General features: G+C 41.6%; 1 protein-coding gene across 4 annotated transcripts in view; it reads right to left on the reverse strand.

The window, feature by feature from the left end:
* Positions 1–2015: 2015 nt before the first annotated feature.
* The window catches only part of LOC125465443 (ubiquitin-conjugating enzyme E2 E2), a 248649-nt gene continuing 224622 nt past the window's right edge, over positions 2016–26042 (reverse strand). For 2 of the 4 annotated variants that reach the window (XM_048558984.2, XM_048558974.2), the window contains 2 exons: positions 25451–25598; positions 2016–2643 (listed from right to left, as the gene is read on the reverse strand). In XM_048558984.2, coding sequence (XP_048414941.2) covers positions 2546–2643; positions 25451–25598 — 246 coding nt within the window. In that variant the 3' untranslated portion in view covers positions 2016–2545. Of the gene's footprint in view, positions 2644–23665; positions 23835–25450; positions 25599–26042 lie in introns of those variants that run through there. The other 2 variants (XM_059654433.1, XR_009447191.1) reach the window with 2 other exon arrangements.

The following is a 26042-nucleotide window of genomic DNA, read 5'->3' on the forward strand; positions in this document are numbered from 1 at the left end:
CTGTGGAAGCTCAGTTTTTGAGAATATATTAAAGTAGAGGTTGATAAACATTTCTTTATCAAAGGCACGAAGCCTTATTGTGATAATGTGGACAAAAGACATCAAAGTGTAGGATTAGCCATGATTTTATTATACTATATTGCTTCTCCTGATGCTTGCTAGAAAGTTTCTTGTTAGGGAATTCTTCCAATAGATGTTTGTTACTTTGACAAAAAACCCCAACTTACTGAAGCAATGTAACCAGTTGGAAGCATCTGATAGTTTGTATTTAGGATGTGACAAATGTGAATGTGTATCATGATAAGAAATAGCAGGAAAAGGATGGTACTATATATGTAACAGCCATACACATTAAACATTGAAAAACCAGTATTTCACTTTAAATTTGTTCTCAGAATGTTACCCAAGCAAAACAGTATTTATTACTTATATCTAGTTGTCCTGGGATATTGAGTTAATCACATAGTGTAGCACTGGAGTTACATATGGACTATTCAGTTGGCAATAATAGGCTTCCCTCCCTGAGAGACAGCAGTGACCCAGTAAATCTCAAGGTCATTTGAGTGGTGCAAATCCTCAAGTTACTGGATTTATTGAATTCCAGTGCAGTATATTTAGTGCAATTTGAACTCCTATCTGAGTTACTCATCTTGTACCATAACCATTCCACTATCTTACACCAATCTCAGCACTTTGACTGAAATTACATGCAATATGCAACAGATTGAACTGAAACTCCTGTTGACATGAACCTGTTCAAATGCACATAGTGTCTCATCGGGGGATATAGCACTGGGGAAGGGTATCTATCCATGGAGAGGATCCCACTGTCCTCGCTGTAAAACACTCCCACAGGTTATTGCCTGCAACCTAAATCCTAGCTTCTGATTGGCCAGTGGCTCTCAATTGGTAGGACTTCCCACCCAGGCTGCCCTGAATCTGTCAAAAACCCATGAGTAGTGACCCCTCAACTGCCTGACTGGTATGTAATTCCAACAAGTCTTCCAGAGGCTGTAGCACTGATCTTCTGCTATCCTGATGGTGGTCAAGAAATTTCATCCTGTTCCTCCCCATACAATCTGCACATCTTTCCTGTGGGAGGGATAATGGGAACTGCAGATGCTAGAGAATCCAAGATAACAAAGTGTGGAGCTGGATGAACACAGCAGGCTAAGCAGCATCTTAGGAGCACAAAAGCTGATGTTACGGGCCTAGACACTTCATCAGAAAAGGGAGAGGGGGAGAGGATTCTGAAATAAATAGGGAGAGAGGGGGAGGCGGATCGAAGATGGATAGAGGAGAAGATATTCATCTTCGATCCGCCTCTCCCTCTCTATTTCAGAACCCTCTCCCCTTCCCCCTTTTCTGATGAAGGGTCTAGGCCCGAAACATCAGCTTTTGTGCTCCTAAGATGCTGCTTGGCCTGCTGTTTCCTGTGGGAGGGCTGTTTTTTAAGCACTGAACATTACAAGCCACAATGAGCAAAAGATCAGTTCTGAACTTCTAAGTATGGAATATTTCCAGCCCTTGCTTCACTTTAAACCTCCTTAGCATTGTCTTTCGTGAGCTTACTCTTAATGGCATGATGTCACCTTTCAATTTTTTGCATTTGTGCAGGAAATCACATCCTACCTAAATGCATGACCTCCTGTAGTGGGTTGAATTCATGCCGTATAATGTAATGATGTACAATCTTGGAACAAGGGCTTAATAGGATAGACTTAGTTTGTTTAGGTGAAACTCGTATGTGAACTTACTTCAGTCAGCTTGTGACCATAATGGAAGATCTAACCTGTGTTCCCTACTAACTTCTGAAATGCACCATTTCAGTTTTTCTTATCGTCTCTTATGTTTCATGTGATCCTTCTGCACATTTGAAAACTGTCTAAATGTCACTTCATTTTAAAAAAAAGGGCACGTAAGGAAAATGTTAGCTATAATTCAGCCATGGAGCTGTTTTATTGAGTGGTTCAATATTACAGTGAATGTCAAACTGTTCCACAGTCAAAGTTGCAGGTACTTCAAAATTCACAAGCATTTAAAGGTAGATATTCTGCAAAGTACAGAATTTTGTGTTGTTCTCCAGAATTTTTGAGAAAAACTGCTTGGGGCTGGTGACAAGGACAGCCATCATTGTAATGACAGTGATTGTTAACTTTAGCTTATTACAAAGCTTTAAACTGGTAGCATACACCTGACATGATTGACTTTAGTACAAAAATCTCAGTTCTAAGCAGTATCTACATGAAGAAATTAGATATAACCTATTACGGTTTAAGAGCCACATGAAAGGAGACACACTTATACAAAGCTATGTAACAAAGCTCTCTACTTGTACAAGGTGAACATTCTTTGCATTGTAGAAATTCAAACCAACCCATTGTAAAAACAACAGTTTCAGATCATTTCAAGTCATCAAGGAACGAAACAACATTTTTATACACAGCTTCCTTTTCTTTTGAAAAGGAAATAAAGCTAGGTTTAGGGGTAGGGTTGTCGTTGCACTTAGTGAATGTGCTTTCCCAGATATGACTACAGGACGTTCCTATGTCGCATATCTTTTGGTCCACTGTCTGGCTATTCTGTCATGTTCTGCTCTGTTGGTCAGATACTGAGTAGCTATGCTTCCAACCAAAGGATCAGCTGCAATAAAAAAATGGTAAATATTGATGATCTTAATACTAAAATTTATAATTGAAGCTTTTACATAATTGTTCAATCTCAGTGATTTCACAATCAAAAGTGAATTCATATATTTTTTGGTTGATATTCATTTATTTCTGGTGTACAGCAGCCTTTAATAATTTTACACTGTTCATATTACTTAGAAATTTGGAAAGATCTTGGTTTCTGAAGTTTACTATAAATAAAATAAATTCAATTTGCACTTCAGAAAGTTTGGTTTTTGTTGACTCTACACAAAGTCATAATGCGTAAAGTGCTAAATATCAATTGGTGATAAGTATGTCTTCTTAGTGATAGAATATTTGGTTCAAATAGAGCTATATTTTTAAAAGAATAAAGAGAACAAGAAGTAATAAGGAATGGATGATACAAAAATAAAGGCAATAGAAGAAAAGCTAAGATGGTAAGTAAGAAATTTAGACGAATCCAGATGACTCAATAGATAAGATGATTGTCTAATTTACAATTGTTATGCTAACTCAGAAAATTCCAAGCTTCATCCTTGACCTATGCTGAGTAACTTAATTCAACTGATTGTGAAAATTGTTCTTATTGCTAATGAGGCTAGAGAGAGGAGATATCAGTCAGCCACTCATAATAGGACTCTGTGGCACTATAGGCCAGAAAGCCTAGGGGTAAGTCCCGCCTGCTTCAGATGTGTGTCATAGCGCATCTGAAAAGGTTCCTTAAAAATATCTATCCAGTCATGATCATTATCTAGTGACTCCTGAAGTACAAAGCTTGGCAGTGATGTGGTGAACCTTGGCTTGCTTGTCAAAATTCACTGAACAGATCTATTGTGGATATGAATTAACAAAAAACTTTGAAGCATCCATGTGTCAAGAACTAATCCCCTCAGTAGAATAAGCTCTAGAAGTACAGCCGAATAATCCAAAAGCATCGACGAGAACGGGAAGAGACTTTGAAACATTTTGATATTTAGCGAGTGATATTAATAATAACATGTTAAAGATGGGATACTGTTTTGATGTCCCCTTGCCCAAGAAGGAAGTCACTGCCATAATGACCTACCCTCAACAAAGCAGTCCCAGAGTTATAACTCACTCTGGGTGGCTTTAAGGAGGTGAGGGTTAGATTTCTGTTTCCTCAATGGAATGAAGTTTCAGCCTCAAGATCCATTAGCCTTCCTTTGCACCGCCTTTCATGAAGTTACTTAAAAAAACTGCCTTCTAAATCTTGCCCACCTGCTCTTGCAAGTCATTTTATTGTTTAAACTACATATTATTTAAGTCAAGTATAAGATTATCAGTGGTCAAAATACTATTTTTTTTCTTTTCGATGACTATCTCTGAGATTTGCATGGGGTTAATTTTTGTTTTTCAAGGGCTCCTTAGATCTAAAGATATAAACTGGAAACCAAACTGTTCTCAAACTAGGCCTCACTAAAGGACTTTAAAGAAACTCTGTGAATGGGCAGGCAGCCAAGAATCCAACAGCAATTAAACAGGTTTTCTTCATTCACCCACATCTACCCACCCTGCTGTTAGACTCCATTAGCTGATATTAAAGCAAACCTGAGACTTGGAGAGCAACTTTTCTAGATGAACTGGACTCCCAACTTTTCCACACACACTTTTTTAAAAAAGCATGTACATTGTCAATTAAAACAATGTTGAGTACAAACAGACACTTCTATACGTTTCAAGAAAAAAGATACAGAAAAAAATTGACTTCACTAATAATAGTTTTTCTTTCTGTGCTACAGATTTCTCCATTTTTAAACTTTACTCCCAAAATAACTCCCCAACAACACTCCAGTGTTGTGCTCCTCTTGCTCAATGTGGGAGCTCAGGGACACGGCTGATGTCCCTGACTCCTTCACGTGCAGGAAGTGTGTCCAGCTGCAGCTCTTGTTAGACTGCATGATGGCTCTGGAGCTGCGGATGGACTCACTTTGGAGCATACGCAATGCTGAGGGGGTCGTGGATAGCACGTTTAGCAAGTTGGTCACACCACAGATTAGGATTGCTGAGGGAGAAAGGGAATGGGTGACCAAAAGGCAGAGGAAGAGCAGGAAGGCAGTGCAGGTGTCCCCTGCAGTCATCTCCCTCCAAAACAGGTATTCCGTTTTGGATACTGTTGGGGGAGATGGCTCACCAGGGGAAGGTAGCGGTAACCAGGTTCATGGCACCATGGCTAGCTCTGCTGTATAGAAGGGCGGGAAAAATAGTGGAAGGGCAATAGTCACTGGGGATTCAATTGTAAGGGGAGTAGATAGGCAGTTCTGTGGTCGAAAATGAGACTCCAAAATGGTATGTTGCCTCCCAGGTACAGGGGTCAGGGATGTCTCAGATCGGCTGCAGAACATTCTGAAGGGGGAGGGTGAACAGCCTGTTGTCATGGTGCATATAGGCACCAATGATATAAGTAGAAAACGGGATGAGCTCCGACAAGCAGAATTTAGGGAGTTAGGAGCCAAGTTAAAAAGTAGGACCTCAAAGGTAGTAATCTCAGGATTGCTACCAGTGCCACGTGCAAGTCAGTGCAGAAATGAAAGAATAGCCAGGATGAATGCGTGGCTTGAGAGATGGTGCAGGAAGGACGGGTTCAGATTTTTGGGACATTGCAACCAGTTCTGGGGAACAAATTGGATGGTCTACACCTGGGCCAGACTGGAACCAATGTCCTTGGGGGTGCTCTCGCGAATGCTGTGGGGGAGGGTTTAAACTAATGTGGCAGGGGGATGGGAACCAAATATTGGGCAGAAAAGAGGTAGTAACGAAAGCCTGTAGGGAACTAGATAATGGAGTCAGTGTGACAAAAGGGAATAGTAGTCAGGGAGCAGATGATGAACACAAAGGGATGGTTGCGAGAAGTGTAGTAGATAAGGTAGATGAGCTGAGGGCTTGGATCGGTACCTGGAAGTATGATGTTATTGCTATTACTGAGACTTGGTTGAGGGAAGGGCATGATTGGCAACTAGTTGTCCCAGGATATCGATGCTTCAGGTGGGATAGAGAGGGAGGTAAAAGGGGTGGAGGAGTTGCAATACTGGTCAAAGACGATATCACAGCTGTGCTGAAGGAGGGCCCCATGGACGACTCGAGCAGTGAGGCAGTATGCGTAGAACTTAGAAATAGGAAGGGCGCAGTAACAATGTTGGGGCTGTGCTACAGGCCTCCCAACAGTGAGCGTGAGATAGAGGTACAAATATGTAAACAGATAATGGAAAGGTGTAGGAGAAACAGGGTGGTGGTGATGGGAGATTTTAATTTTCCCAACATTGACTGGGATTCACTCAGTGTTAGGGGTCAAGATGGAGCAGAATTTGTAAGGTGTGTCCAGGAAGGTTTTCTAGAGTAGTATGTATGTAGTCCAACTCGGGAAGGGGCCATACTGGACCTGGTGTTGGGGAATGAACCCGGCCAGACGGTTGTAATTACAGTAGGGAACTATTTTGGTAATAGCGACCACAATTCCGTAAGTTTTACAATACTCATGGTCAAGGATGGGAGTGGTCCTAAAGGAAGAGTTCCAAACTGGGGGAAGGTCAACTGTACCAAGATTCGACAGGATCTGGGGAATGTAGATTGGGAGAAACTGTTTGAAGGTAAATACACATTTGATATGTGGGAGACTTTTAAAGAGAGGTTGTTTAGCGTGCAGGAGAGACACGTTCCTGTGAAAATGAGGAATAGAAAAGGCAAGATTAGGGAACCATGGATGACAGGTGAAATTGTGAGACTAGCCAAGAGGAAATAGGAAGCATACATGAGGTCTAGGCAACTGCAAACAGACGAAGCTTTGGAAGAATATGGGGAATGTAGAACGAATCTGAAACGAGGGATTAAGAAGGCTAAGAGAGGACATGAGATATTGCTGGCAAACATGGTTAAGGAAAATCCCAAAGCCTTTTATACATATATAAAGAGCAAGAGGGTAACTAGAGAAAGGATTGGCCCACTAAAGGACAAAGAAGGAAAGTTATGCGTTGAGTCAGAGAAAATGGGTGACATTCTTAATGAGTACTTTGCATCGGTGTTCACCAAGAAGAGGGACATGACAGATGTTGAGGTTAGGGATAAATGTTTGCTTACTCTAGGTCAAGTTGACGTAAGGAAGAAGGAAGTGTTGGGTATCCTAAAAGACATTAAGGTGGACAAGTCCCCTGGTCTGGATGGGATCTATCCCAGATTATTGAGGGAAGTGAGAGAGGAAATAGCCGGGGCCTTAACAGATATCTTTGCAGCATCCTTAGACACTGGTAAGGTCCAGGAGGACTGGAGACTTGCTAATGTTATCCCCTTGTTTAAGAAGGGTAGCAAGGGTAATCCAGGTAATTATCGACCGGTGAGCCTGACGTCAGTGGTTGGGAAGCTACTGGAGAAGATACTGAGGGATAGGATCTATTCCCATTTGGAAGAAAATGGGCTTATCAGTGATAGACAACATGGTTTTGTGCAGGGAAGGTCATGTTTTACCAACTTAATAGAATTCTGACAAAGTTGATTGATGAGGGAAAGGCTGTAGATGTTATATACATGGACTTCAGTAAGGCGTTTGAAAAGGTTCCCCATGGCAGGCTGATGGAGAAAGTGAAGTCACATGGGATCCAGGGTGTGCTAGCTAGATGGATAAAAAAAAACTGGCTAGGCCACAGGAGACAGAGAGTAATAGTAGAAGGGAGTTTCTCAAATTAGAGACCTGTGGCTAGTGGTGTTCCACAGGGATCTGTGCTGGGACCACTGTTGTTTGTGATATATGTAAATGATTTGGAAGAAGGTGTAGGTGGTCTGATCAGCAAGTTTGAAGATGACAATAAGATTGGTGAAATAGCAGATAGTGAAGGGGACTGTCAGAGATTACAGAAGAATATAGATAGGCTGGAGAGTTGGGCAGATAAATGGCAGATGGAGTACAATCCGGGCAAATGCGAGGTGATACATTTTGGAAGATCTAATTCAAGGGCGAACTATACAGTAAATGGAAAAGTCCTAGGGAAAATTGATGAACAGCGAGATCTGGGTGTTCAGGTCCATTGTTCACTGAAGGTGGCAACGCAGGTCAATAGGGTGGTCAAGAAGGCATACGGCATGCTTTCCTTCATTGGATGGGGTACTGAGTACAAGAGTTGGCAGGTCATGTTACAGTTGTGTAAGACTTTGGTTCGGTCACATTTAGAGTACTGTGTACAGTTCTGATTGCCACATTACCAAAAGGATGTGGATGCTTTGGAGAGGGTGCAGAGGAGGTTCACCAGGATGTTGCCTGGTATGGAGGGTGCTAGCAATGAAGAGAGATTGAGTAGATTAGGATTATTTTCATTAGAAAGACGGAGATTGAGGGGAGACCTGATTGAGGCCTACAAAATCATGAGGGGTATAGACAGGGTGGATAGCAAGAAGCTTTTTCCCAGAGTGGGGGACTCAATTACTAGGGGTTATGAGTTCAAAGTGAGAGAGGAAAGTTTAAGGGAGATATGCGTGGAAAGTTCTTAACGCAGAGGGTGGTGGGTGCATGGAACGCGTTGCCAGCGGACGTGGTAGACGCAGACACGTTTACGTCTTTTAAGATATATCTGGACAGGTACGTGGATGGGGGGGGAGCAAATGGACACAGACCCTTAGAAAATAGATGACAGGTTAGACAGAGGATCTTGATCGGCGCAGGCTTGGAGGGCCGAAGGGCCTGTTCCTGTGCTGTAATTTTCTTTGTTCTTTGTTTTCTTTATAACTTATTAGAAAACATAGAAAGAAAACATTTAACATTTTTCGTTTTGTTTGTTATTGTTCCAACATTAGTTTCTAAACTGAGTCTCATGAGGAAACTGGATGGCTGTTTTTGACGGGTGTTGACTGCATGGACTGAAGGGCCTTTTTCTGTGCAACAGACCTTTATGAATTGCTGAAGTTTTAGGAGGAGAATGAAAATATTGTTCTGAAAAGTCGTTTTGTCATCATAGATATAAATAAGTGAAATTAACTATCCTGATCAGCACTCAAAATCTGTCACAAAACACCTCTTGTAGTTCTCAAATATATAAAGACAGGAGTACCATTTCTTGCCCCACCCAAGCCCCTTTCTATGTTCCAAGGAACGTGGTCTCCCTCCTTCCTGAAAAACTCAGTGCTAAGTTGAAAGGGTAAGTGCAGAAAAATGACACTCATTTAAAAAAAGAGCAGCAGTAAATATACCTTAGGAACAGAATCTGAGGAGCTACTGCTCCAATCACAGGCTTCCTCTCCCCTAATCTTACTGCTTCTTCAGTGACAGAAGCTCTGATTAGAGAAGCACTAAGGATGTTTAAGAGGAAACCTGTGAATGGTGGAGCTGCAACAGCACCATAGGAAAAATAGGATTGAGAGGGTGTGTTTCTATCTGCCTGTCTGTTTGAGTGCAAGAGGCAGCATCAATTGCTCCCTTTCCTACTTGCAGCTTATGGCTGACTATCAAGGAACCAAGAGTAGGATAAATGATCTCTTTCAGAATGGTAAACTGTGAAGTGCCACAGGGATCACTGCTGAGGTCTCAACCATTTATCATTGATATTAATGACTTGGATGAAGGGACTGATTGTATTGTAGCCAAACCTGTTGACCATAAGTTGGAAAACAAGTTGTGATGAGAACACAGTAAGTCTGCAAAGGAATATAAATAGGTTAAGTAAGTGGGCAATAATTTGGCAGATGGAGTATAATGTAGGAAAGTGTGAGCTGTCAACTTTGGCAGGAAGAATTATAAAGCAGGATATTACTTATATGATGAGGAGCTGAAAAATGATGTGTTACATGGGGTGGGTTTCCATAAGCCTACAGGATTTAGGAACAAGTAGGCCATTTTACGCTTTTAGTCTACTTCACTATCTGATAATCCTCAACTCCGCTTTTCTCCCTTTTACCCATTTTCTGTTCTGGTGGAGTCTACAACAATGGGAACACAGTTTCAAAATAAGGGATTCCCATAAGATGGAAATGAGAAAATTATTTTCTCAGAAGGTCAGTAATCTTTGGAATTCTCTTTCACAGAGAGTAGTGGAGACTGAGTCATTGAGGATATTTGGAATATGGTCATGAAGGACAGGCATGAAAGTTGAGGAAGTCACTTAAACCAAGGCCTAGTTGGCCTATTCTTTCTACTATTTCTTTTAGTCTTATGATTTTAGAACATAGCCATACAATAATAGTATTGTCTGAGGCACACTACTTGAATGTGAATAAATTGGAGAATGGTGTTAATGTCTATACATGTGCAGTATAACATAAAAATCAAGTCACTGCTGATGGATTTAGCATTCTTGCAATTCTGTCCCGTTGAAGTGCGAAACAAAAAAGAAAGAGTCAATTGTATTTAATAATAACAAGGTGTAGAGCTGGATGAACACAGCAAGCCAGGCAGCATCAGAGGAGCAGGAAAGCTGACGTTTCAGGTCTGGATCCTTCTTCATTCAAGCTCTTTATCCAGCAATCAAATTTGAAATTTATAGTGTGTTCTTCTGACCGCATGCTATTTTTGTGTGTTATTTTAGCAGCTTGGGAAGACTTTGGGTTATGACACTGCATTCACCATTTCTGAGTTTACTACTTCCTATTATGGGCCCTGTGCTTTGAAAATCCTAAATAAAATCAACCTTATTCATGGCCACTGAAGGAAGCCTGCTGAGGATTTGTTAACATTCTGGCAGGTAACTGTTAATTGTTTTAATAATTGCAAATGTCATTATTATATGCTATGCTGTTACGAAGACATACACTAACCGCAATGATTCTTCAAAGGGATCTACCCTGAAAAGATACATGATGATGAGCAGCATTGTTTAAGTGTTCAGATGTATTAAAGTGCTTTTGGTATTGACAAAAGTGTTATTATGCATTCAAAACTGAAGAAAGCACTTCTTTGGACCTCTAGTTTAGTCATCTAAAGTGATACAAATATCCAAAGCCCTCTTAAATTTGAAGAAAAGCATTCATCAGCTTTCATTCAGGGAGAGAGAACAAATATGAATGCTTATTTCTAGTCTGTTTTGATTGAAAATACATTTGGTGTTCCTTGGAAAATAAGGCCATGTTTTGAATTGAATTTTCAATGGTCTGCTTTATTTATATTTCCAAGTGCGTGTTATTGAAATTGAACCTACTATGACTTTGTTTAAAAAGCTTCAGACCCATTTATCTCAGCATGGGTCTGCAATCAATTTTTTACAGAACATAGAACATAGAAAAGTACAGCACTGTACAGGCCCTTTGGCCCACGATGTTGTGCCGTGGCATAATCCTAATCCTAAAATAAAATAACCTAACCTACATTCCCCTCAATTCACTGCTGTCCATGTGCATGTCCAGCAGTCGCTTAAATGTCACTAATGACTCTGCTTCCACGACTACCACTGGTAAACTATTCCATGCGCTCACAACTCTCTGGGTGAAGAACCTCCCTCTGACGTCTCCTCTATACCTTCCACCTAACACCTTAAAACTATGAACCCTCGTGGCAGTCAATCCTGCCCTGGGGAAATGTCTCTGGCAATCGAATTCAATTCAGTTTTTAAAAAATCATTAATTGTCCTTCTGGTGGATGAGAAAAAGTGCTTGATTTTTGAAAAGAAGACAAATTTTTGAATGTTTTTATGAGTGAGTTTTTTTCAAGATGAAGTGTGTTTGACAGCTCTATTCAAATGATAGATTTGTTTTCTGATGTGCATTTCAGAGACATCCTGAGGTCTGGTCATATTGAATACTGAGTGAATGTCAGTACTAATGGAGATAACATAGCATGCATGAGGTAGTGTGGAGGGAATGAGGACGAGTGAAAGGTATACGGCGGAACCAAGGGGATGTGAATTCGGTATGAAATGTCATGGAGGAGCATGAAAGGGACTTGGGGAGTACAAGGAGAATGAGGAATGACGTTTTAGCAGAACAAGAATGATGCTGGAAGGTGGGCTGTTGACCCTGAATTAAAGTGAACCTCCACAATCACACTGAGACAGAAAAATATGTAGAAATTGGGTTTGGAGATGGCCTTGGGTTCCCCAAACCAAGATGAAAGCCTGTGACTGTGTCTCTTAGTAATGATTTTTCAAACTGATTGGTAGACATGCTAATGCTTTCCTCATTCACACATGTACCAGATCCCCTGCACACAGTACTGTGCAGGATCGGACATACGTTACCTATATATACACAAAGAGTCTGTTCATAGCTAGAAGTGTAATGTGCTGCAAGTGCCTTTATTCACTGCTAGCGCAGAAATTTCAATCACCCAACCATTAAGTCTACATTGGCCCAGAAGATTGAAATATTTTACAGCACATTTCCTACAAGCAACATGTAGTTAAAATATTTAATGCAAAGCAAACTTAGATTTTAAAAAATACAAAAGCACATAGTATTTTAGATCTGAAGCTTAAAGCATAGAAAGAAACAATTTGACGCATTTTGTTTGTAGTGTGGAGATGCTGTGGCTTTATGAAGTTATTTTCTTTTTTTTGAAGGGAGATTGAATGAGAGGTGTCAAACTGACTACTGAATGCCACTTGAGTAAACAGCTTGGGGGGCCTTGCATTTTTTTTAACGCCTGAATGGTTGTGGCCAGTTCTCTCAGACCAGAATTTGTAGATTTTGGTTTTACAGTAGTATCAGAAGCTGTTAGGGTCTCAACAGAGTTGGAAGTTTTACTAAATGTCTCCTGGCTGCTACTCTGTCTGAATTTTCTCATGTGTTTTTCCTCCTGGATGGGAGAACTGTACTGACAATCTGTGTCTGAATTTTCCTTTTTGCCAAGCAGTGTGTTTACGGGATGTTACTCTATTGAAACAGCTAATTACTAATAGTTACTGTATCTACTATTCTGTTAAGTTTTCCAATAGAGTTGTTATTCTTTTTTTTAAAAAAGACAGGTTGTATTTTAACTACATTGTTTAAATAAATTGTATTCTGCTTAACATTGACAAGTTTGACCCGTTGTATTGCATATGGAACAGGCACTTCACATTTGCCTTTTAAATAAGAAAATGTTAGGGTCTAGGATACATTCTTAAAATATTTTGAAGGAGTCTGGCCTGGTTCAAAATAGCAGTAACTGACTTATTTTCTCTTTATAGCTTTGTAGTTTCCTTTACTGCAAATATGTACCTGTTTCTCTGTTCTAAGATTTAATAGTTCTCCACTTGATCATTCACTGTGTCAAAATATTTTGTTTTCCAAAAATCTGTAACCTAAATACTGAATCACTGTAATAATTTTAAATATATTATCCCTTGTTGCTGATGCCCCAGCATGAATAAATAGTCCTCTTGCTTTACCTAAAAAAAAACTGTGAGAAAACTGTACACATCAGAAAAAGTGATGCAAAATTTCTGTATTAAGAATTCCAGTTTATGGAATATTAGCTAATACTTTAATAATTAATTTATGCAAATTATTTCAAATCAAACTTTTATTCATTTATTCTCCTGAAGTCCTCTAGGTTAAATTTTCTTGTAAGCTAATGAAAACTTCATCTGTACACTTTTGTATCATTGGAAATCTACTTCCAATCCACCAGTGACTTTGCCTGCATCTTTTGCCATTTCAGATGGAATGGAACTGCAGCGCAATTTGCAAACTACAGTGGAGTGTACAAGGAGTGTGAGTGTGGAGGTAGGCAGTTTAGAAGGTGCACACTGGTTCTCCACAGCAGCCCAGCATCCAACATTGTTTAAAAGTCCCATCAGATTGCCAGTGCCACTCCATACCCCCATGTCTCCTCCAGAGCCACTCATCCAAAATGTACCATATACAGTTCTGGGAGCTATGCAATATAAATGGTAATTATTTGAAAATTTTGGGAAAAAAATCTCTAACAATCTAAATACACTATTATTGATACCAGAAAAATTAATAAAACCAGTGCAACAACTGTCATTTTTAAGAGCTATGAGCTTTGCAAGCAAACAAGAAACAGCTTCAAAGGCAAATTCTGTATTATGTTTTTACAACCTGTTTAAATTTTAAGCATTATTGGAGTAATAGAACACCTGCTGAGCTGAAGTCTTAAGAGATTTTGAAACCCAGTCAAACATTTGTAAACGGATCCCGGCTACATTGTCTCAAACTGACAAAATAGAATGGTGTTCAATTTCCATCTCAAAGCAGAGTTCCTGGCAATCAATGGTAGGGAGGAGCATAGAGATTTTTTTCAACTTAGTAAAGCATGATGTTTTAAAAATAGTCAGAGCTGTCAGCTGACTTAAATCACAGTACAAACCTTGACAGAACTGATCAACAGGACTTTTAAAATTATATTTTAGTCATGGTACTGTTGACAAATTAAAAGTTGGCGGAATGTTTGACAACAATTACACAATACTTGTCAATGTAGGGTGATTTTAAAACAGAAAAGGATGAAACAAAAAGAACATCTGAAACAGAAGAAAAGAGAGGGAGGAGTGAGAAAGTATTGAAAAAGAAGAAATTGAGAGATAAAAGAGAGGTACAATAATTAAATTGAAAATGCCAACACATGCCTAAAAGGGGAGGGCGAACAGCCAGAAATCGTGTTACATATTGGCACTAATGATATAGCCAGAAAAAGGATTGAGGACATAAAAAGTGATTTCAGGGAGTTAGGATGGAAGCTGCAAAGCAGGACGAACAGAGTAGTGTTCTCTAGTTTACTACCGGTGCCACGAGATAGCGAGGCGAGGAACAGGGAGCGGGCGCAGCTTAACACGTGGCTGCGCAGCTGGTGTAGGAGGGAGGGCTTCAGGTATGTAGATAATTGGGATGCCTTCTGGGGAAGGTGGGACCTGTACAAGAAGGATGGGTTGCATCTGAACTGGAAGGGGACCAATGTCCTGGGTGGAAGGTTTGCTCAAGTAGTTCGAGAGGGTTTAAACTAGTATGGCAGGGGGGTGGGAACCTGAGCTGTATACCGGAGGTGAGCGTTGATGCAGGTGAGGCAGTAGCAAGAGGTAGACCAGCTAGTGGGAAGGATTTTCCTGGGAAGGAACCAAGGGATCGGTTAAAGTGTGTTTGCTTTAATGCAAGGAGTATCAGGAATAAAAGTGACGAACTTAGAGCATGGATCAGTACCTGGTGCTATGATGTTGTGGCCATAACAGAGACATGGGTTTCTCAGGGGCAGGAATGGTTGCTGGATGTTCCAGGGTTTAGAGCATTTAAAAAGAATAGGGAGGGGGGAAAAAGAGGAGGGGTGTAGCACTACTAATCAGAGAGGGTATCACAGCTACAGAAGCTTCCATTGTTGAGGAAGATCTGCCTACCGAGTCAGTGTGGGTGGAAATTAGGAACAGCAAGGGAGTAGTCACCTCGTTAGGGGTTTACTACAGGCCCCCCAATAGCAGCAGGGAGATTGAAGAAAGCATAGGTCGGCAGATTTTGGAAAAGTGTGGACGTAGTAGGGTTGTTGTAATGGGTGACTTTAACTTTCCCAATATTGATTGGAACCTCCTTCGAGCAGAAGATTTGAATGGAGCTGTCTTTGTAAGGTGTGTTCAGGAGGGTTTCCTAACTCAGTACGTTGACAGGCCGATGAGGGGAGAGGCCATTCTAGACTTGGTGCTCAGAAACGAGCCGGGGCAGGTATCAGATCTTGTGGTGGGAGAGCATTTTAGTGATAGTGACCATAACTTGCTGTCTGGATACAGAATTGGCTGGCCAACAGAAGATAGTGAGTGGTAGTAGAAGGAAAATATTCTGCCTGGAAGTCAGTGGTGAGTGGGGTTCCACACGGCTCTGTCCTTGGGCCACTACTGTTTGTAATTTTTATTAATGACTTGGATGAGGGGATTGAAGGATGGGTCAGCAAGTTTGCAGACGACACGAAGGTTGGAGGTGTCATTGACAGTATAGAGGGCTGTTGTAGGCTGCAGCGGGACATTGACGGGATGCAGAGATGGGCTGAGAGGTGGCAGATGGAGTTCAACCTGGATAAATGCGAGGTGATGCATTTTGGAAGGTCAAATTTGAAAGCTGAGTACAGGATTAAGGATAGGATTCTTGGCAGTGTGGAGGAACAGAGGGATCTTGGTGTGCAGATACATAGATCCCTTAAAATGGCCACCCAAGTGGACAGGGTTGTTAAGAAAGCATATGGTGTTTTGGCTTTCATTAGCAGGGGGATTGAGTTTAAGAGTCGTGAGATCTTGTTGCAGCTCTATAAAACTTTGGTTAGACCGCACTTGGAATACTGCGTCCGGTTCTGGTTGCCCTATTATAGGAAAGATGTGGATGCTTTGGAGACGGTTCAGAGGAGGTTTACCAGGATGCTGCCTGGACTGGAGGGCTTATCTTATGAAGAGAGGTTGACTGAGCTCAGACTTTTTTCATTGGAGAAAAGGAGGAGAGGGGATCTAATTGAGGTATACAAGATAATGAGAGGCATAGATAGAGTTGATAGCCAGAGACTATTTCCCAGGGCAGAAATGGCTAACACAAGGGGTCATAGTTTTAAGCTGGTTGGAGGATAGTATAGAGGGGATGTCAGAGGCAGGTTCTTTAAACAGAGAGTTGTGAGAGCATGGAATGCGTTGCCAGCAGCAGTTGTGGAAGCAAGGTCATTGGGAACATTTAAGAGACTGCTGGACATGCACATGGTCACAGAAATTTGAGAGTGCATACATGAGGATCAATGGTCGGCACAACATTGTGGGTTGAAGGGCCTGTTCTGTGCTGTACTGTTCTATGTTCTATGTTCTATGCCAATGGAAGGCAGCAAGAAAGAGGCTCTTGATTAGTCATGTCATGGAAAGAAAGTTGGAACCTTTACCATTGTTATCTCTTTAACCTATGACATGTGTTGGCCACACTTAATTAATATTGATTTGGTCAGTTTAATACATGTCAATTCTGCCTTTCCTGTGAGACTGAGCTGAACACCTATGACCACTGAAAACTGTGGTTTAATTGAGGTGAACATGAGGATTGGGATTTGGGGATTGGGCAAATCAGACAAGAGTATCCAGATCCGATTTCTGGCATCAGGAAAACCATCTCTAATTGAGATAGGAATCAATGTGAGAGTTACTTGATACCAGTTAATCATGAGACCATTGGAATTTAGCAGTGGTTCCCATACAATGGGAATTGTATGACTATCCTGTGTTTTCCATTGACGGTTCAAGAAATGTTGTTGTGTTTCTCTGTGGCCGTATGGGATGAGAAGTCCCTTTGTTTAGTAGCACATGTTGCCTTATTGATGGACCCTGCATTGAGAAGGGGGTGATGCTGACAAAAAGTATGTCCAGGAATCCAGCAATGATCCCATGTGAAACCTCTGGAACACTATGGAGGTGGGCCGGTAAAATGAAGAGACAGTGACACCGTGTGGCCAACCCCCATTTCAGATTTTTAAAATTTCCTGAGTGTGAGGAAGAACATATGTTCAGGGATGTATAGATTAGGTGGGTTATGGGTCTGAGCAGGATGCTCCAAGGGTCGGTGTGGACTTGTTGGGCTGAAGGGCTTGTTTCTGCACTGTAGGGATTCTATGATCCATGCTCAATGTTCTGAGAACCAGGCAATGTGAAGAGGGTGAAAACACCTTGAACTGACAAAATTCTTAATTCTGGCTCCTCCTCTGACCTGTGCTGGACTGCTGCAAATTTTATTTCAAATTATTAAGCCCTTTAAATATTAAAAAAGCATTTTTTCTTTCCTTTTTTAAATACTTTTGACCTTCATCACTTGCCAAAGACACAGACAGCAACTCCATGAATCTGTCAGATTGAGACAGCTTCCAAACATTGGTTTTCTCTTTTTGGGAAATGGGATTTTAATAAGTCTGCAAATTTGTTAAATGGCCTCACAACTGATGCAGACCAATTCAGAGCTTGCTCTGCTATTCATTATGATCATGGCTGATTGTCCAGCACAATAACCTAATCCTGCTTTCTTCCCATAACCTTTGACCCCAATCGCCCCAGGTTGTACCTGGTCACCTCTTGAATATATTCAATGTGTTGGCATCAGCTACTTCCTGTGGTAATGAATTCCATAGGCTGACCACTCTTTGGGTGAAGAAATGTTTCCTCATCTTCGTTGTAAATAATCTACCTGAGTTCTCATACTGTGACCCCTGGTTTTGGACACACTCACCGTCGGGAACATCCTCCCTGTCTCTACCCTGTCCAGTCCTGTTAGAATTTTATAAGTGTCATTTGGCTGAACTCTGGTGAAAACAATCCTGACCTAATCAATCTCTCCTCATATGTTAGTCCTGCCATCCCCAGAATCAGCCTGGTGAACCTTCGCTACAATCCCTCGAGAGCATTTTTGTCAGAAAAGGAGTCCAAAACTGCACACAGTATTCTAGGTGTGGCCAACATGCCATTGGTCTTACAGTACCCTCCTACAAATCTTTCTGTCATTGTGCTGGTCTGCTGTGCTCTCTATAACATGGCCACCCAGGCAGTTGTGGGCCTTAACGATGGTGAGCTCATCAAGTAAGAGAGGAGGAGAAGGACCTGGAGTTGGGCACAGTTGACCCTATATACCATGATTACCTGGCCTCTAGCTTCCTGTTGATCTTGGATCTCTGTCATGCATTGACAAGCATTGGCACAAAATCTCTTCCTCAGGACAACCAACAGCTTCAGTAGTGGCTGCCTTGGGTTTCTGAAACTTGCCTCTGTTTCTGTATCACAACAGTTTTCATTAGATATGAAACTTAACTCCATGTCAACTAAGAACTCATACTTCAGAATATCCAAGCTCAATCTGTTTCTCACTGGAAGCAGAATCAGAACCATATGCAGCTCATGTTTCCCATATCCTGTGGGGAGATCATGTCCCGTTTCCTTATTTATAGAATCATGGAAATATGTTATCACAAAAGGAGGTTAATTCTGCCCCAAGAGTAATTCACTCTGTGCCACTCTCCCAATTTTTTCCCGCAACCCTGCATTTTTTCTCCTTGGATAATTGTTTTGAAAGCTATGAATGAATTTGCCACAACCAGCTCAGGCAATGCATTCCATACCTTAAGCACATATGGTGTGGGAGATTTACTCTTCATTTTGCCATTGTTTCTTTTGCCTATCACTGAAACTGGAGTTCTCTGGCACTCACTTCTTTCATCAATGAGAAAAGTTTTTCTCTGTCTGTTGTCCGATCTGCTCATGATTTTAAATATCTCTGTTGTATCTCCTTTCAACTTCCACTTCTTCAAGCAAAATAGCCCCAGCCCCTCGATTTTTTTTCAGCAACTGAAGTTTCTAGTTTCTGGAATAATTATTTTTAATCCTTTCTGTACCCTCTTTAATGCCTTCACATTATTTTCAGGATAAAGCACTAAATGGATTTCTGGCAAAATTTAGCAATTGCAAATATGCTGGAAGTCTGAAGAAAAGTTAGAGGGAGCATTTCTGCCCCACCCTCCCCCCCAGGTCCCTTCCCAAGCCCACCCTGGTAGCTTTAAAATGGAAGGGAGAACCTTAGAAAATTGTGATGAAATCTTAATGGCAACATGAGAGTAAATTCCCATGTGACATCTTGATATCAGCTGGCCTCTTGGTTATATGGTTTTAAAGTCTTGAGATAGTTGCACTATTTTGAACTTTTGTTTCTCAATTAATTTATTCAGTATTTCCAGAATGCACATGAGGCTGTATGTTTGCAGTTCCTTGGGAAAAGTAAGATATTTGTTTGTTTCTCATCCTGAGGAACTTACTTGTGTGACTAACATTGACTATTTTAGTTACTCATCAACATCAGCTTCTTGTAAATAATCACACTAGATCATGCTGTTAATTTGGAGGCATTTGATGCAAAAATGTAGAGGTCAATTTCTTTATTTTGGTTGTATAGGCATAAACGTTATCACAAACTTGTTATGGCCCAGGCTCCTCCTGATGATACTGATATTGGCTGGTGCTGGACTGCCTTTTGTGCTGCGTGCAGATTGGAGAACGACATTATGGACACCTTCCTTTTTTAGAAAAAGCAACGGAAAAGGCAAGTTGTGTTCACCCGACTGTTAGGATAAAAGTTATAGTTACGAAGAAAATTTTGAGAAGTTGAGCTTTTTTACGAGAATGAAGAAGGAGTAACCAAGAGATTAAGAAATGACCTAACAAGTGTTTCTAAGAACATTAATAAGTGTGATAAAGCAAATAATTGCTGTTGTTTCACAGGCCAGCAGGATAGTAGTGAGACCATGGAAATCTAAATAATTAACAGAATTAAGAAGAGATTAGAAATTTCTTCACCCAAAGCGGATAGCTATGAATTGGAATTCCCTCCGAAAAAACACTCAGGTCCTTTTAGAAGAGGTGTAGATAATTACTCAATAAGGAGAAGTTTATAAATGTACAAATAGCAGACAAGAGGAGTGCAGTCAGATTAGTAGTTTATGTAAAGGAAAACATTGCAAAATTAATTGCCAAGTTAGTCCGCTTCTGTGTATATTTCATGATTTTATGAACCACATGGATCAGTGCCTATGATGAGAATGGTTTCTTTTTCGTCACAAAGTTGAGAACTGGGTTAAAGCGAAGATTGTTTCAGAGATAGTAGGAACTGCAGATGCTGGAAAATCTGAGATAACAAGGTGTAGAGCCGGATGAACACAGTAGGCCAAGCAGCATCATAGGAACAGGAAAGCTGATGTTTCGGGTCTAGACCCTTCTTCAGAAATGGAGGAGGGGAATGAGGTTCTGAAATAAATAGGGAGAGAGGGGGAGGCGGATAGAAGACGGATAGAGAAGAAGATAGGTGGAGAGGAGACAGACCGGTCAAAGAGGCGGGGATGGAGCCAATAAAGGTGAGTGTAGGTGGGGAAGTAGGGAGAGGATATGTCAGTCCAGGGAGGACGGACAGGCCAAGGGGGCGGGATGAGATTAGTAGGTAGGAGATGGGGGTGGGGCTTGAGGTGGGAGGAGGGGATAGGTGGAAAGACAGGTTAGGGAGGCAGGGACGAGCTGGGCTGGTTTTGGGTGTGGTAGGGGGAGGAGAGATTTTGAAGCTTGTGAAATCCACATTGATACCATTAGGCTGCAGGGTTCCCAAGCGGAATATGAGTTGCTGTTCCTGCAACCTTTGGGTAGCACCATTGTGACTCTGCCGGAGGCCCAGGATGGACATGTCGTCTGTGGAAATGGGAGAGGGAGTTGAAATGGTTTGCAACTGGAAGGTGCAGTTGTTTAGTGTGAACCGAGCATAGGTGTTCTGCAAAGTGGTCCTCAAGCCTCCGCTTGGTTTCCCCGATATAGAGGAGGCCACACGGGAACAGCAGATGCAGTATACCACAACAGAATTCCCCTTGTCCTCACGTACCACCCCACCAACCACCGGATCCAACGCATCATCCTCTGACACTTCTGCCATCTCCAATCCACCATCAAAGACATTTTTCCCTCCCCACCCTTATCTGCCTTCCGGAGGGACCACTCTCTCCATGACACCCTTGTCCGCTCCACATTCCCCTCCAGCGGCACCACACCGGGCACTTTTCCCTGCAACCGCAGGAAGTGCTACGCCTGCCCCTACACCTCACCCCTCACCCCCATCCCAGGCCCCAAGAAGACTTTCCACATCAAGCAGATGTTCACCTGCACATCTGCTAATGTGGTATACTGCATCCGCTGTTCCCGTTATGGCCACCTCTACATCGGGAAACCAAGTGGAGGCTTGGGGACTGCTTTGCGTAAAATCTGCGCTCGGTTCGCAATAAACAACTGCACCTCCCAGTCGCGAACCATTTCAACTCCCCCTCCCATTCCTCAGATGACATGTCCATCCTGGGCCTCCTGCAGTGCCACAACGATGCTACCCGAAGGTTGCAGGAACAGCAACTTATATTTTGCTTGGGAACCCTACAACCCAATGGTATCAATGTGGACTTCACAAACTTCAAAATCTCCCCTCCCCCATAGCATTCCAAAACCAGCCCAGCTTGTCGCTGTCTCCCTTACCTGTTCTTCCTCTCTTCTATCCCCTCCTCCCACCTCAAGCCCACCCCCATCTTCTACCTACTAAACTCATCCCAACACCCTGATCTGTCCATCCTCCCTGGGCTGACCTATCTCCTCCCTAACTCCCCACCTAAACTCACCTTTACTGGCTCCATCCCTGCCTCTTTGACCGGCCTGTCTCCCCTCCACCTATCTTCTCCTTTATCCATCTTCTATTCGCCTCTCTCCCTACTTATTTCCGAATCTCCTCCCTCTCTCCCATTTCTGAAGAAGCGTCTGAACTTTAATGGTAAAGGGTTTATTCAGAACCTGGAAAACAACTAGACCCAAAACATCAGCTTTCCTGCTCCTAAGATGCCGCTTGGCCTGCTGTGTTCATCCAGCTCTACACCTTGTTATCTTAAGGTGAAGACTTTATTTTCATCAAAATCCTGCTTATGCATGTATTTGACAAGACATTGCTTCTTTCCTAAGAAGGAAAATGTTGGCGATGGTTTGGATGGGTAGTTATGTTTTGAAAAAGGAAGCATAAACACCTCAGTGGCTACTGTACAGGCTTTGCTGCATTTGCAACAATGGTTATGTAATTCTTGAGCCAGAATCTTAAGTATCAATTGCAATGTCAAAAAAATAGATTGACATTGATTGGAGTTGTATGTTAGCCAGTGCCATGCATCAAATAGAATTCCATATTCTCTGTTCAAATGCTAATCATTACAAATATGCAAGGTGATGGCTTTGTCATTTCAATAAATAATTATTGATCTTTCTTGTCAAAAATAAAGATGCTTGGGCACTACTAAATACAAACAGCAAGAATAGAATTTTGGCATTTTTTTATTGGATAACAGAAGGAAGGCCCTTGAATCATGGAACTCTGGAATGCCTAGAGTGTGGAAGCAGGCATTCAGCCTATCAAGTCCACACCTCTCCTCTGAAGAGCATTCCACCCAGACTCAACCCCTACCCTATTCCTGTAACCCTATATTTCCTATGGCTAATCCACCTAGCCCGCACATCTTTGGACTTTGGAAGGAAACCCATGTAGACACAGGGAGAAGGTGCAAGCTCCACACAGACAGTCCCCCAAGGCTTGAATTAAACTCAAATCCCAGGTCCTGTGAGGCAGCAGTGCTGACCACTGAGCCACTGTGCCACCCTCTGCATTGATGCAGCAGCTGAAGATGCTTAAACCTAGGACACTACTCTGAGGAACTCCTGTTTGGTGGGTGATGCAGCAGGAGTGTGTTGCCCTCTATAACTCTGAGGATGATGGGTCAAAGCCATCCTGTGCAATTTAAATTTGTGGCCCTCTTGTGGCACAGTGGTACTGTTTCTACCCTTGAACTAAGAGCTCCGGGTTTAAGTCCCACCTGCTCCAGAGGTGTGTAATTACATCTCTGAACAAGTTGATTAGAAAAATAGATTAAATAAAACAAAAATAACCTGAGGAAATCCTGCAGATATATCCTGTGGATGAGATGATTGATCTCCAACAACCACAATCAGCTTCCTTCATGTTAGACTTGAATCCTACCAGCAGAGTTTCCTCCTCGATTCCCATTGACTCCAGTTTTGCTAGTTTCCTTGAAGTCATAGTTGATCACTTACTGCCTTGATATTGCATTCAGTCACTCTAATCTCATACCTGGAGTTCATCTCTTTTATCCATATTTCAACTGTAGCTTTAATGAGGCCAGGAGCTAAGTGGTTCTGAGAGACCCCAAACTGAGCCAGATTCAGCAGCTTGCTTGATAGAATAGAATAGAATACAATAGCCTTTACTGTCACATATATTTAGTGAGCATCGTGAAAGGTTTACACGTTGCCAATTATTGCGCCGACGTAGATACAAAAGTACCTAGACACAGTTTCTTTTTGTTACAAAATTTAGACAATACAGAAATAAAATGTCCAACATAGTGAAAAAGAATTCAGCACTGCAGACCACGCTGGCACTCAGCTTCCAGTCTGTGCTGGCTCTGGCTCCACATAGCACCTGTGACACGCCATGCTGGGAGGCCACTGCAGGAGGCCGGAGGGTCACCACACCATGCCAGGACATCACCAAGCCACATGGGGAGATCACCACATCAATACTGGGAAGCTGCTGTGGGAGGCCAGGAGGCCACCACACTGGGAGGCCCACTGCAAGGGCCACTGTCCCAGGCCAGGAGACCATTACAGTAGGCTGCTGTGCCAGGCCGGGATTCATTGCCTCTCACTAGAGGTTGCTAGAGGCTGGAAGTCGAAGAGAAAAAGAAAGAAGAGAAAAGCACTAGGAGGAAAAAAAAGAAAAAAAAACAGTAAGTAAAGTGGATGATCTCTGGCTGGAGCATCTGGCTCTGCTGCCATCTTGATATGTAATTCTTGATTGCACTATATTCACCATTTCAACATTCATTCTCTTCACCGTCAATGCATACTTACAACAGTGTGTGCTATCTGCAAGATATACTGAAACAACTCACCAATGCTCCTTCAAGACCCACATATCTACAACCTAGAAGGGGCAAGGGTGGCAGATGCATTTCAGCACCACCACTTGCAAGTTTCTTTCCAAGCTACACATTATCCTTACTCAGAACTGCAGCACTTTTCCTTCCCTGTTTTTGGGTCAAGTTCCTGAAACTCTCTTCCTAACAACATTGTGTGTATCTCAACAGCCCCAAAGACTGCAGCAGTCCAAAAAAATAGTTTGCCACCATTTTCTACAGGACAATTAGGGACAGGCAATAAATTCTAGCCGAGCCAGTGAAACCCACATCTCATGAATGAATGAATAAAAGGAATGCTGCTCGATAATGTTGTCATTACTTTGCTGATAATCAAGGCTAGCTGGTAAGGTAGTAATTGGCCAGATTGGATGTGTATTGATTTTCCTGGATAGGATAGATCTTCTTTTAACTTACATGTTCAGATGTGCAATGACACACCGCTGGAGCAGGTGGATCTTAAAGCCAGAAGACCTGATTCAGAGCAAGGGATTCTACCACTGCACCAAGAGAGCCACATTCTGGACAGGATATGCTTGAGCAATTTTCCAGATTGTTGGGTAGATGCCAGTCTTGTAACTGTATTGAAACAGCTTGGCTAAGGGCATAGCTAGTACTGAAGCACAAATGTATCCAGTGCCTTCAGTTGTTTTCTTGACATTAAGTGAAGTAAATTGAATTGATTGAAGAGGTCGTTTAGCTGTTGCTATCATTCTGGTATCATCTTTATTTATTGCACTCGAACCCTAGAGTGGGACTTGAATCTGGAACACTGTGACTCAGGCAAAATGCTACCAAGTGAGCAATGGCTGAACTTTAATGGTAAAGGGTTTATTCAGAACCTGGAAAACAACTATAAAATAACTTGCAAAGATACATAAATTTATCATAGGTAGAAAGTGCCGAACAGCTTCCTCTTGTGCTAATGTTTCTTTGTTTCTGTTAAATTCAGCCTTGGTTTCCAGAGATTATACTAATTTGTTCATTATGCATTTGCAACCTCATTGCACTGAAATGTTTCTAGATGATGACTGTTCGGGATTTGATATTTAAGGATTTTCTGTTTAGTACAACTGATCGTTAGAATGAATTTCTTTGCTCACATAAGTCAAAAAGTATCATAACATAAAATAATTATATTCTACTTAGCTGTTCATTTTCTTGCAATATAAGTGTAGTTGACAAGATAAATTTAGGCTTCCTTTAAGTTCTTAAATCCAAGAATTGTGAACAAAGAAAATTCAGAATAAAGTGAGAAGACATTCTGATTAATACATTGGGAGAGACTCTTCTTTGTATTTATTTGTATCTCGTAAATATTTTCATAACTTAGTCACATCTTTTCACCACAAAGACAAAGGTGAAGTGTAAATAAATGAAGGACCATAATTCCTCTTACCAGGATTGCAATCTGTTAGAAGAGAACAAATTGACAAGAGAACTTTAGAGATGGTCAGTGCTGGGCTCCAGTTATCCTTCAGGATATCCAAACAAATCACTCCTTGACTGTTGATATTGCAATGATAGATCCTTGTTCGGAAAGTCACCTGTTAAATTTAAGGTAAAGTCAAACCTTCACAGAAACAGGTCAGCTAACTCCTTTTGAATTCACAAACCACAACCATGAATTTCAGTGAAATCATTACAAAGCAAATGAAATGCTGTATCCAGAGCTTCCAAAGATAAGCAACAGCTGGATTTTGAGAACACCAACACGAAGAGGCAGTGCTGACTTGCAGTAAATATTAACTCAGAAAGGTATTTGCCATCAGAGGTGAAGGTAACCACATTTTGTGTCTGCTGGCAAGCTGGATGGTTTGTCTCATCAAAGGCCAGTTTTACTTAAGTGTATCACTTTTTTTTGGCTTCAGTGGAGTGAGTCTTTTTATTAGACAGGGCAGATACCCATTGTACTAAGTTCCTGAGGCAGCATTACAGAGCTCATTGTGGAAATAACTCTACTAACATACTTTTGGTACTATACGTTCAGT

Source organism: Stegostoma tigrinum, chromosome 2 (genome assembly GCF_030684315.1).
Source record: "Stegostoma tigrinum isolate sSteTig4 chromosome 2, sSteTig4.hap1, whole genome shotgun sequence".
Taxonomy (NCBI): domain Eukaryota; kingdom Metazoa; phylum Chordata; class Chondrichthyes; order Orectolobiformes; family Stegostomatidae; genus Stegostoma; species Stegostoma tigrinum.